The sequence below is a fragment of the Diuraphis noxia genome, unplaced genomic scaffold, assembly GCF_037042655.1.
Source record: "Diuraphis noxia isolate RWA-SAM2 unplaced genomic scaffold, SU_Dnox_SAM2 contig0004, whole genome shotgun sequence".
Classification (NCBI taxonomy): domain Eukaryota; kingdom Metazoa; phylum Arthropoda; class Insecta; order Hemiptera; family Aphididae; genus Diuraphis; species Diuraphis noxia.
In genome coordinates, this window is record NW_028301714.1 from 70,709,275 (window position 1) to 70,722,893 (window position 13,619).

At 29.0% G+C, this 13,619-nt stretch overlaps 2 protein-coding genes across 3 annotated transcripts; one reads left to right on the forward strand and one right to left on the reverse strand.

Moving 5' to 3' along the window:
* Positions 1–7,771: 7,771 nt before the first annotated feature.
* On the reverse strand, positions 7,772–8,599 carry LOC107168417 (uncharacterized). The gene is made up of 2 exons (XM_015517823.2): positions 8,354–8,599; positions 7,772–8,224 (listed from the first exon to the last, which is right to left on the reverse strand). The coding sequence occupies exon 2, from the start codon at positions 8,221–8,223 to the stop codon at positions 7,819–7,821; it is 405 nt and encodes a 134-aa protein (XP_015373309.1). The 5' UTR covers position 8,224; positions 8,354–8,599; the 3' UTR covers positions 7,772–7,818.
* Positions 8,600–11,545: 2,946 nt separating this feature from the next.
* Positions 11,546–13,383, forward strand: LOC107168408 (uncharacterized). Of its 2 annotated transcripts, none has more exons than XM_089225238.1 (2): positions 11,546–11,959; positions 12,943–13,383. In XM_089225238.1, the coding sequence occupies exons 1-2, from the start codon at positions 11,892–11,894 to the stop codon at positions 13,334–13,336; spliced, it is 462 nt and encodes a 153-aa protein (XP_089081364.1). In that variant the 5' UTR covers positions 11,546–11,891; the 3' UTR covers positions 13,337–13,383. The 2 variants fall into 2 exon arrangements, with proteins under 2 accessions (XP_089081364.1, XP_015373299.1); XM_015517813.2 differs by lacking the exon at positions 11,546–11,959 and adding an exon at positions 12,033–12,792.
* The last annotated feature ends 236 nt before the right edge of the window (positions 13,384–13,619 follow it).

Below are 13,619 nucleotides of genomic sequence, written 5' to 3' on the forward strand. Positions count from 1 at the left end.
ACGATCAGCTTTCTTTTGGCCTCAACGAACAGTAGTAGGGAGAGGGACAGGCTTCTGTCTATTTTGGGATGTCCTAAAATCTCACTCGGAGACACAAATTATTTATTACTCCAGACCTGGATGACATAATACCATATGAGTATGTATGACATACTTAAATAGAAAATTGCAACGCTCATGCTATCATATATAAATAATAATGAATATTCAGATTAATTAAAATGAATTACACGTAATTTTTGTTAAATTAATATATTCTATCATTGTTAATGTATCGTTATTTATTCAATTAATGGGTACCTATAATTTTATTTAAAAAAAAAAAAAATTAAGTTAGTGGACACAATATTATTATAAGTCACGTATATAGACAAGAATTTATGGTTGAGGAAAAACAAAGAGGTACCTAAGTAGATTTGTGTGCGGTTAAGATTCTTCCCACTCTCGTATAGATTATTATAGTTATTACGTTTAATGTTAGAAGCGTTTCAAAACCACATTTACAATTTACATTATGGTTGCATTTTACGGGTTTTAATCATATATTTATGTAGTTATTTAATCCAAAATAAAACGGGTACCTACTTAAGAGGTGAGGTCAATTGAGTTCATTCCTGATATATGATTAACAGAATCAATCGGAATAATTGTATACAATATAATATGTATACATATATGTATTAATAATCATATGTTTGTTGTAAATTAAAATATTATTTAGTTACCTACTTCTATTGTTATTATACGTCACTTACACTTTTATTCTCAAGGCTGTATTTAGATATTTCTTGAAGGGGAGGGTCTTTTTTTTTATTAACATAAGATAAGATGTTTCTAGCCTTGGCTATCTACATCTATTGATATTTACAATGGTACATTTTTAACAATTTGAACATGATTATTAATTTATATAGAAATTTAAATAGTAAGACAAATTTGCTATCTAGTGGGGAGGGTTTAAAATGTGTATTTACTTATAATTTTAGCCAATACTGACTTCAAGTTTTGACATTTGGTCAAAAATGTGACAAAAACAAGATTTATATTTATTCTTTACGATTGGGAATATAACATGGATCACTCAAATAGGTATGTCCATGATTATACAATATACTAATTTGTAAACATATAATAATACATATTATGGTTACCTAATATATGGTTTCATGGATTGTAATAGGTATTCTAAACTTTTAAGACTGTTGTTTGTTGTAGTATTTAGAGTGATATAATTTCAAAATATTCTATAATTTATATCTTACAGAGTGCAGACCACAATTATTTATTGTACTTTGTAGGTATACAGCGTGAATGTATACATAGTAGTGCATAATACGTATATCAGCTGTATAGCCTGTATAGGTATAAATGTATAATGGAACCTATGTATATATTGTAATAATGCGTTATTAATAAATCATTCCATTTAAGGCTATAAAATGCGTGTATTACATACAAAAACGACATGCGTATAATATTGAATCCGTTTAAAAACAATTTAATGATGTGGTATATTTTGCATTAGGAGTATTTATTAGACATTGATAACTATTCTCATTGTATACCTACCAATTAAAAAGCATCCTTATCACTGGAAACATAAAAAAAAATGTCTTCTTATTGGAACAGTCTCGGGAAAAAATGTATAAAAAAATAATAATTGTTAAAATTTGATTGATTGGTTGGTATTATCTTGTTATAATCACTTACTGTTTAATTTTCAAACATTGTAATGAATAAAATTATTCATGTCACAATTTGGCATTCGCAATACTCATCTTAAATGTGATTTCAATTACTCATTAAGTAGGTGCCTATATCACAAATTAATTAAAATCCATGATATTTTATTGTTAAGAATCTTATGTTACAGAAAATGGCTGTATGTCACTATAATTATTGATGATTTACTAAACAAATCATGTATTGATGTATCAATGCATCATATTAAGTATTGACGTATTGTGATATTGTACTAAAAATATTAATGCAACAGAATTTTACCTGCTAACAAATAACGATGCATACAAGATACAAAGCATATTAATTAGTAGAATTGATGTTTAGGAATATAACAAATAATAACTCACTAACCCCGCAGTATTTAAATTTGGACAAATATTATTTTTAAGTATAATTAACTCATACGCTTATAACTTATTAGTTATTGTTTCATAAGTCATAAACTCATAACTATAGGGAGTAGGGACATTAACAAACAAATTGTATTATAATACTTAGATGTTTAAATAAAGAGGTGGCATGTTCTTAATGGATTTTATATTATTAATGTGGGTATATTATACTTTAATAGCTAAATACTTTAAAAAAATATAAATTTAAAAAGTAAGTATTTTAACATTGCAGAGTAAAGCAATTATAGGTGTAAAATATGCTTATAATATGATATTATAGGTAATAATATTGATTATTATAAAATAAATACATCTAAGAGCAAGTAAAAGGATTATATAGGTGAGTATATCGAGTATAATTATACGTCCCATTTTAGAAAAAAAAAAATATTTGTATATTAAAATTAAAAATAGATAATGTCGAAACAAAACTATTTCGAAAAAATTACCTATAAATAAATACAATTTATATAATATGTGTTTATAAAAAAACAACTGTATTCTATGTAATTAATCTACAAAAATATTCACTAAATTTTTATAAAAAATAAGTCCAAGGTATAATATTACATATATTTTATATTTTTATATCGTTGCAAGACCATTTTTTAGGATTTATATATTTTAGTATCAACTTACTATTCGTTTTGAATTAGGTACTTCAATTTTGTTTTAAAAACTATCCCATAATCTGAGTATAATCTATTATATAAAAAAAATGGAAGGAGGAACTTTTCATTTAAAAACTAGAATTCCGTATAGCTACAGCTTATTTGAAAAATAAGTACCTATAGGCTATCTGACTATAGTACAAATAATCTTAAGAATTCGAAAATATGATGTTTGAGTATATTTATTAAATAGTCTAAATTCAGAATTTGAATAAATTCATAATTAAATAAAAAATGGGCTGAGCATGGCATGGTGAATCATTCTGTATTTTTAATATTTATCTTATTGTGATAAATTATTATAGATGCTCTATAGATAGAATTTTTTTTCTCAATCGAATTACAAAAGATTATATTTTTTTAGTAAAGTACCTATACCTACCGACAAACAAAAGCAGCTGATGATTTTTTTAGAAAATTGTATTAGGTAAATGACAATTATATTTATACAAAACACTTAATAAAACAGTTTTGCGGTATTGATAATGCTAAGTAACACCTCGAAGGCTATTGTAAACGTGAGTCATCGCGTTGCCGGGTTTGATACCATAAATGGTTACGAAACTGCACATAATATTGTTGTTGGTTGTATACAACTATCACCGGCCGGCGCATATATTTACCAAGATTTGGATTCTCATCTGGCAACTGGAGCGACAGGTACATATAATATACGGTCCTTTTGACGTACGACCTATATATTTATTGATGTTTTTTTCTTTACTATAAGTATAAAAAAAAATACCATAAGAAGGTTATATTTCATTACGTCTTATACTCTTATATATGTATTATGAATTATGATAGCAAGTAGTGTAATTGTACCTAACACTGAAATGGCTATTGAGTATTATGTATACAATATACATATAGGGTATACCAGCTGTTGACAGACAACAACAATTTATTTTTCGATGAAGACATTCAATAAAATCGACCATTTAACACTTAAATCTTTTAAAAACGAAATTCTAACAAAACATTTTAGTAGGTTAACTAAACATACAGCTTTAAGGTAATATTTTATACTTATTGTGCTATTTATTTGGACATCTAATGAATTGCTATAATAAGTAAATTGCAAAAAAGTATCAAACAATTTAGGTGCAATGTGGTGTTGAATATTATTTTAATGTGTGATTTTTATGATTAATAATTATTAATTCGTTCTTAAAATATTTATATTTTAATAAGTACACTTAAAGACTTAAAGTATTGTACAGTTGTGCTCATAATAATAATATTACTTCAAGTAGGTACGCATACATATTATATACCTAATGTTTACATGCAGTACTTATGCATATATATATATATATATGTACTATTTACTGCTTAGGTAGATTTATTATTCGTAAATTATTTGAGTTTTCAAAGGGAGTCACCACCTCCCAAGCTATATTTTTAGACGCATGAGATGATAGAATATATTTATTGTATATTCGCCCCCTCCCCAAAACAAAAACGAGATACCAATTCCACTGTAAAAAGTAAAAACACAAATTAATGTTTTATTATATGAAAATATAGGTCAATGTATTAGTATAAGAAAGATAAAAAGTTTTTACATTGACTAGGAAAAAACTATATAATACCTAAATTAATATAAAATTCTTAAAAAGTAATGAAATAAATATAAATATGTAGGTACCTATAATAACAGAAACATTTTTGAAAATGAAAATCACATTAAATGTGTAAAAAATAAAACGATGAACTAGTCTTAAGAGCGCGTACTGTGTACAGTGTACACTGTACAGTGTACAATATAACATATATATATTTTATAATGAGCTTTGCCCAAATGAACGAACATATTATTTTATGGGTCAATCTATTTTAAAATGTAATTTAGGTATATATTATATATAAATATAATCTATTATCAACATTGATAAGTTTACTTATATAAAAGATTTTTATTAGGAAAAATATAAAATTACTATAAACTATAATTTTGTAAATATCTATTATTAAAATTTGTTTTAATATTTTCTAGCATACTCACCCCGTTTATTCCTTAATCCTATAAATAATTTATTAAATCCGTTCCTTCTAATTAGGTACCCTAATTTGTTATACCATTACCATATAAGGAGTGTCCTTCGATAATAATTTTGTTTTTTAATGAAGACCACAATTCTTTACTATAAATTATGCAGATTTTTCTGTTTTTGAAAACGTCGTTTTATATAAAATTAGAAATTTGATCGAGTTTTTTATAATATAGTTTCTGATCTATTCAACTTTTGCACGAATCAGTGGCGCCATATCTGTTTTTTAATAGGAGTGCCAAGATTTAAGCAGGCCAATTTTTTTTCATCAGGCCACTTTTTCTTCAAAATAGTAAACACAGATATTGTTTGTGTGTAAGTCACTTGTATGGAGTTAAACTCTTGAAGGATATATTTAAACGAATTCAAATTATTCATTTATACATTTGTTTGCTTTTTGGTATAGTAACCTAAACTTAAACTATTGCAATTTCCCTAATGCAACCAATGCAATTTATTCCAAATAACATTAATATATTATATTTATTTATTAACACATAAGATATAATAAATAATAATACAATATTCTATATGATATACATTATAGTTTTTTTTTTAAAGTGATTTATGTTATTCTATCTTATTCCTTCTACTTTTTAGTTTAGAAAATCTATCAACTGCTTCATCTAAATTTGTTTTGTTAGCATGTTCTTTTTTTTCAGATATGCTCTTTAAATTGCTTAATCGTTTGTCATCTACTGAATATCTAAGATAAGATTTTACTTTTGAGTGAAGAAAAAAATTTTTCATTTGATATAGTATTCACTGGAAGATGGTGTTTATAAAAAAATGATTGGACCCTGTCAGTGTATTGTAAATTGTAATCCAGGCCAATAAGACACAGAAAATAATAGGGCAGCCAAAGTATAACCTGTGCTCCCTCAAATGCCACCCCTGTTACGAAGAATAATAGTTTATTAAAATAAATTTAAATAATGAGAGCTAGTCTCTTGTATGTAAGCAAAAATTTCTATTGTTTTTATTAAAAATTTGTTCACACTGGTCGAAATTATCAGTAAAAAAGTCCAGTTTTTTTTTTAAATACAGACTATAGCAGGTATGTAGTTATAAATCTTTTGTTTTTGTTTCCATATTTAAGTTTATAAAGATTTTATACATTAAATTGTGGTACTATATACAGTCATACAAAATATAGTTTATAAAGATGAAGTGTTAGCTTATTCTATCAGATATTATGTGTATGTGGAATTTTACAAAGCAATAATTAAACCATTAAAATCATCATAAACGTTCACTTTCACATACTAGAAATAATTACAACGTAGAATTAACCCAGTATAATACAGTCTGTTACAATATCTATCATTATCAAAACAAAAAAGAAAATATCTACAATATTATATTTTGTTTTTAATTGTATTGAGATACACTTGGAAGTAATCGAAGTTGTTTTGTATTTATCAAACATGTACTGTCATACGTATGGACTTTATTATTTAAGACTTGATAAACTACTAAAATTATCTAAAGCTGTTACTTTTGTATGAATCTTTGTCTTGTAGGTACTATAGTTTTTCCATTGTATGTTGGTTAGTAGGTGCTAAGTATATCATAGTTATTTTATTTTTTAATTACTTTTATTATTTTTTTTAGTAGCCTTGTGAAAATAAAAATGTTTGTTTTACTTAAAGACTGCACTCTGATCAGAGTAGTGGTTATTTTGTACTTTTGTTCTTCATTGATAATTTATATTTCTTTAGAATTACGGTTATTTTGTTAAAAGACAAAAATGCATTTTTAGTATAAGAGTGGGTGTATTTCTTTATAATTGCCGACTTCTTAAAAATCTTGTTAATTATTATTATAATTTAATTTAGTTTTTATATTTTTGTGTAAATAGTTAATTAATGGAAATATATTTTTTTATATTTTTTAAGTATTCGTCATAGTTTATTGTATTTAAATAATTATTTTATTATGGCTAAATAATTTATAGAAACTTTTTTATGTAATAATATGTATAGTAGTTATGTTAAGCTAATTTTATTATTTTTATAGATTTTGTATTTATTTTTTTAACTTCCTTTTTAGGCAGAAAAGTAACAAAAACAAAAATAACAACCAAAAACTATTAAATTGTTATAGCCTTATAGGAAAATGTTTATAACAACTTGTAAAATTTTAAATGAAATAGCTTGATCAACTCTGCAAAAAGAGCACAAGTCCGCCTATATGCTTTAACAGATACACCATACACTACTGCTCCCTCAGGGCTCAGACAGCAAAGCCATCAGAAATGGCAGCAGGTCACACCATTATTTGATAAAGTTTACAATTATATAACAATAACAAATCTATAACGCACACTGTGTTGAATTAAATTTTAATCATATTAACATTACTATTTTAGGTTTCAAATTTAATTTCTAAGAAATTCCTACTGTTATTCTGAAACAAAATAATTATTTCTATTTGTATTTAATTAGGTTCCTAACATTTTCCATTTATTCATAAATGTATATATATATATATATATACATTTTTTTTGTGAACAATGCACAAGTGATATGATCTAAAACCAAAATGAATTATTAATATTATATAGCTGTGTTACATTCATGTGATATTACCTCTGTAATTTATCCTCTATTCTTTGTGTGTAATATTCATTTTATAGAAACATTGTAGGTTTTCATAAATATTTACATTTTGAACCCAATATAAAGCTTATTAATTTTGTAAATAAATACTCTCAATGTTAATAAGAAAATGAACACATTTTTGTTGTAGTATATGAAGTTAAACACTTATAATTAAATATTTAGTAAAAAAAAAATCGAATTTTCTGTACATACTTAATTCAATGTTCAAAATCATTTGTATTTATAATCATACATTTTATTTAATAAAATAAAATAGTTATCTAGGGTATATTGTGAAATAAAAAACATTTATTTTGTACCTTTTAGGTAATTTATAAATTTGTTTATTCATACACTAGGACAATTTAGGCCATTGACATCGTTCGTTAAACGATACAACATTCAAAATGTTAGGCCTCAAAAAATATACTAAAAGAGTAGCAGTAAAGCCGTGTGTTTGTGCATCATTTCCAAATACGACATCACCTGCACACAGCACTTGGAACATTTGAACTTTATCTGGTAACTGCATATCGAGAGCTATAATGTCAATACTGAAGAGTTGATGGGTTGTCGTAGCCATTGTTAACATGGCTTGTTGAATTGCTGAATGGCCAGTCATACGGTTGCCGAGTACAATAAACGTACCATCTTCTGGGAACAATGTGTGGAGTATGTGACGATTTTTGTCATAGTTAGCAAAAAAGTCTTGCACGAATTTCAATATTGTGGATTCTTCACTCTCTAAATTGTCATTCATGCTATGATAGATAAAACAAAAAAGTAAGATACAATATAAATTATAATGCTTGTAAAACTTAAATATTTTAAAATAATTTATTTTGTAGTTTTTATTAAATCGTGCTACACTTGATGAATTAAGATCTCACCTAGTAATAAGTGAAAAGTTGTAATAAAATGTTGAACAAATTAAATGTATGCTGCCACAAGGAAAATTAGAAATTTTCAATTTTTATCCATGCAAAACAAAAAAAATAGCACATAATACAACTTTAAATTTTTTTAAACATGACAAAAACGTTTATTAAAATACATTTATATTCTAAATTTATAATTTATTTTCGAAATTTGTTTGGTAATTGGTTTTAGCCGTTTTAGGTTTTTAATGTTTTTATCATACTATCATAGTCAAAATTGTCAAATTATCAACAGAATTTTAGAAACTGTTATCACAGAATATATTGTGTGGTGTTATCTTCTAAAACCGTAATCACAACAATGGCCGTAGATTTGTTTGTGATAAGGATATCATACGAATATTACATTATTACGAACAAAATATTAAGCAATAAACATCAAATATTAACATTTCCAAAAATATAAATTGCATATTTGCATGATATAGTTAACAGGACGTATGTCAGCAATTTTGTGGGGCACACACAGATATATCTGTGGGGCACATAAAATTGCTGACATACTTGTTTACTTTATCATGATAATTGTTGATATTTTAAACTCAAAAAGTGAATTTTGGTGGAAATCGAAAGCATTTACAAGGTTTTTGACCATGACTTACAAACTAAGTTCGAGAGATTTTTTTGTAATGACACATAGAGAAACAAATATTGTATAATTAATATGATTAATTAAATAGTCAAAATTACAGTTAATTGATCTTAATTTTCGATTACTCAAACATACCGCGATTTAATTTCCAAAGTACTGTAACGTGGTCAGGGGACCTTGTCACGATATCAGTTAGGTATCGCCAGAAAAAGTTTTCTATTCCTTATGGATAAGTTTTCGGTAGCTGGGGATTAGACCACTATTGTGAGGTGTTTATCAATAATAAGACAAGTTTGTGTTATATATCCTTAATAATTATATATAAAATATACTTTAGTAGGTACTTTACTAGGTACTTGGCAGATGGCTGTTAATAATTGTACTGCTGAGTTCGCTCGCGTCGATGGTCAGTGGCGACTACATAGGTAGAAAAGTGTTAAGTGTGTATAATATTTTGTGTTGGTCAATCGTATAATATGGTGAGTGTTAAGAGTAGCCAGTAGGTAGGTATAATAGATATATATTATATATATATATATATAGGCTGTAACGAACGTTACAGTACGACTACAAATTTGATATAGATGGATATAGTTTTAGTGACTCAGCTTGACGGTTTTGAAAAATACATTACATATATTTATTTCATGGCCCGATGTTTAAAATCGTATTGTCTACTCGTATAGAACATGTGGCTGGTGGCCGGTGGACATTTTTCAAGATTTGTTCTCCGCCAGAACAGGTATGATTAAGTCCTCCAGTTCTCGCCACACCAACAACGGCCAGAACATCAGCGAACCCAACCAGATGAACACCTACGGACACCGGCATCGTTAAAAGGTCGTCGTAGGCAGCATTCCAAAGGATTGACCCGAGGACTGAGCCCTGAGGAACTTCACAGGTCACTTGTCTGAAACATCCCGCGTTGTCCACCATAATAATACGCGCTCCGCAGCCAGGACCGCCGCAGCATCGAGACCAGGTAATCGGGCGTAGATTTCTCTCTGAGGGCTGCGTACATAACGGGCCACCGAAGCGTATTGAAGGCATTTCTCACATCAAGAGTTACGAGCACACAGAGGTTCTTTGTACACCCTTGAGTCACAGCTGCGCTTGCGATATCGAGGACGGGTGCGACAACCGTTTCTGTACATATGCCTTTCATGAAGCCAAACTGATCCGGGGCTCTCCTCGTCGCTTGGGCGTCAAAATTACTCTCTAGTCTTTAGACAAGCAGCCTCCTAGTAACTTGACTGGGGTATCCAAGAGGTGTATCGGCCGATAGCTGAAGGCCGAAGAGATGAGTATCTATGGGGGTTTCCCTGGGCGCCGGTGCAGCAGCACCAGTTTTGCCCTCTTTCCGCAGACAGGAAAACACTTCGCCCGAAGACATCTGTTGTACGCACTTCGTTGGGGATCTCCGATGGGCCCCCAGCCTTTCCAGCGAAGAGACGTTTAATCGCTGTTAGGAGCTCTTCAGTCGTAAACTCCGGTTGTTGAACACTAGATTGTCCGTGTCCGGGTCAAACGTGTCAAAGATATTGTATACAACTGGGGAGGGCTCAGAGTCCCAATCTGTCACCGGCCCCGTCTGGGAACAGATGAACAGCAACCTCCAATTCTTTCCCTTTGTTTGCCAATCTAGAAGTCTCATCGTTACCCAGCTTCCGCATGACCAAGCGGTAAGGTGTGCCCCGGGGATCGTTATTGACCTGTGAGAATATGTCCATCCAACTTATTTCCTTCGCCTTTCTGATTGCCAGGAACAGACTCCTCCTAGCCATAGTTTACGCGTCGTGGAGCCCATCTTGTTCATCTCTTCTAAGGCATGCTTGTTAACTCCGTCTGTGAGAGAAGACCGACCGTCGTAACTCTGCAATGTCTTCGGACCACCAGTAGACCGGGCTCTTATTATAAGGCCTGGTCGTCTCGGAGGCATTGAGATGCTGCACGTGCTTTAGTGAGGGCTCATCAATTCCATTCTACGTATAATTTCTTGCTGAAATATACTATAATTATATTTAAAAAAAAATAGTAATATTGTATATAACATGTATTAATATTTTTTTCTCTTGCTATGCACAAATTATTTATATAAAATATTGTATTAATCATTTATTGGTGGAAAACGGTAGGTATCTCGTTTTTGGAGGAAAATGGCTACGGTCAGATTTTCTGCAGTAGTGAAACTGACTCTAATGTCTGACAGAATGTTTTTATACATATTTTATAGAAAGCCATGCAATATAACCATTTAGCCCGTACTGCGTATTCCGAATTTTTTGATTAATTAAATTAAATTTTTTTTATTACTATAGCATAATAAACATAATATACAAATTTCATTGTTAAAATAACTGAAAAAACAATAAAAAAAGCAAAAATAAATTGTTTTATTTGGAATGAAAATGATGCGAAACGAACTTATGTGTAAAAATTAGATTTCTATCTGATATTTAAAAAAAAAACATTTGATTTAAAATTTGAGCCTTAATTATAACTTATACAATATGTATATTTTGTATACTATTAGTATTACCATTGATTAATGATTATAGAATAGACAGATAGCCCATGCAATGTTAATATTTGGTGACCATGCGTAGGATGCAACCACTATGGAGCGCTAGTGTAGTTGGGATGCAAGGAGGTGGTACCCCCATCATAGATGTTTGCCAATGATATGCGGGGAAGGGAAGAGGTGGCTTATCGCGAAGTGCCGATCTAAAAATAGAGTAATAATAAGAAACTGAAGATATACCGAAATGATTGGAAATAATAATTTTATTATATTATCATTTATTACTATCTTGTTCATTGTGGAACAACCGCCTTCCGAATTTTCTTGTTTTTTGAGTTTTAAGTTGCATTTGCATTTACAATTAAAAATTCTTAAACATGTCTGGAAATAAATGCCAATATTTAAATTGTGGAAAATCAGAGAAAATGTTTCCAAATTTAAAAATGTATCGTATCGTATGTATTCTATAATCAATGGTATTACTAGTATTCTATATTATATTGAGGATGACATTTATGCTATACCTATGGACTATATGGTTATTAAGAGTTCTATGTACTTTTTGACTAAGTCAATAGGGACCATAGACCTTATACTAAGGTCTATGATAGGGACTAACCCGCGGAAAAAAATATTAAACCTAAACTGTCGCTTTTTATGGATGAGTAGCTAATGGCTACAATACTGCCTACCTATCCGGTTTTTCATGTGATTGTATAATCTGAGAATATACCTTCTTAGTTTTTATTATTTTTTCATCTTGGCTATTAATTCTTTAGAACATTTTTTTTGTAAATTTGTAACCACAAAATTTATTACCCAACAATTAACAACTTTTTAACTGAAATTGATCTCGCACAGTATGAATGACAATTTTATTTAGAAATGTACCTACAAACTACTCTATTGAAATTTGTCCATGATTTATTTGATAGGAATGATAAAAATTGTTATATTATATTCCACGTATTGTTCACAGAAGATACATTTTCTGTGCTTGGCAACAATAAGCCTGGCAGTTCAGCTATCCCATTAGATAAAATTTGATACCTATGTACCATGTTTATTTTTATATTATTATATTATAAATATGATTTCCAAAATCTAAATTTATCGCGCATTTCTTATCAATTATCATAATTAATAAAGAGTAATTAAAGACTCGACTGTCGGGTATATAGACGCAGCAGCTAGCGTTAATAATCATTGTGTTATTAGTTTATTACTTTATTCGGTATTTGCATCTATATAATTGTTATAAGAATTCATAATGCAGAGGTAAGTTCGGAAATAGTCGAGCCCACATTACCAAACCGACCGCATAATATTGTCAGTCGTGTAGGAGTAGACAGCGGTTTAAAAATATTTTAGATTTACTGCATCAGGCATAAAATTTTATTTTCCTTTTTTTGTTTTATTCCATCATAGCAATCAAGACTTCGAGAACGAAATCGCAAAATTCGTGAGTGACTTTTTCGCAAACTATGATAAAAACCGTCACATACTCCACACATTGTTCCCAGAAGATGGTACGTTTATTGTACTCGGCAACCGTATGACTGGCCATTCAGCAATTCAACAAGCCATGTTAACAATGGCTACGACGACCCATCAACTCTTCAGTATCGACATTATAGCTCTCGATATGCAGTTACCAGATAGAGTTCAAATGTTCCAAGTGCTGTGTGCAGGTGATGTCGTATTTGGAAATGATGCACAAACACACGGCTTTACTGCTACTCTTTTGGTATATTTTTTGAGGCCCAACATTTTGAATGTTGTATCGTTTAACGAACGATGTCAATGGCCTAAATTGTCCTAGTGTATGAATAAACAAATTTATCAAATACCTAAAAGGTACGAAATAAACGTTTTTTATTTCACAATAAACCCTAAATGACTATTTTGTTTTATTAAATAAAAATTTATGATTATAAATAAAAATGGTTTTGAGTATAGAATTATGTAGGTACAGAAAATTCGATTTTTTTTCCACTAAATATATAATTATAAATGTTTAATTTCATATACAACAACAAAATATGTTCATTTTATCATATACATTGAGAGTATTTATCTACAAAATCAATAAGCTTTATATTGGG

Bases quoted from the DNA above. Each gene is read 5' to 3' on its own strand.
- LOC107168417 (XM_015517823.2), bottom strand. From the start codon at position 8,223: ATGAATGACAATTTAGAGAGTGAAGAATCCACAATATTGAAATTCGTG.
- LOC107168408 (XM_089225238.1), top strand. From the start codon at position 11,892: ATGTCTGGAAATAAATGCCAATATTTAAATTGTGGAAAATCAGAGAAA. The intron at 11,960-12,942 runs GTATCGTATCGT...ATTCCATCATAG, and splicing joins ATGTTTCCAAATTTAAAAAT to CAATCAAGACTTCGAGAACG.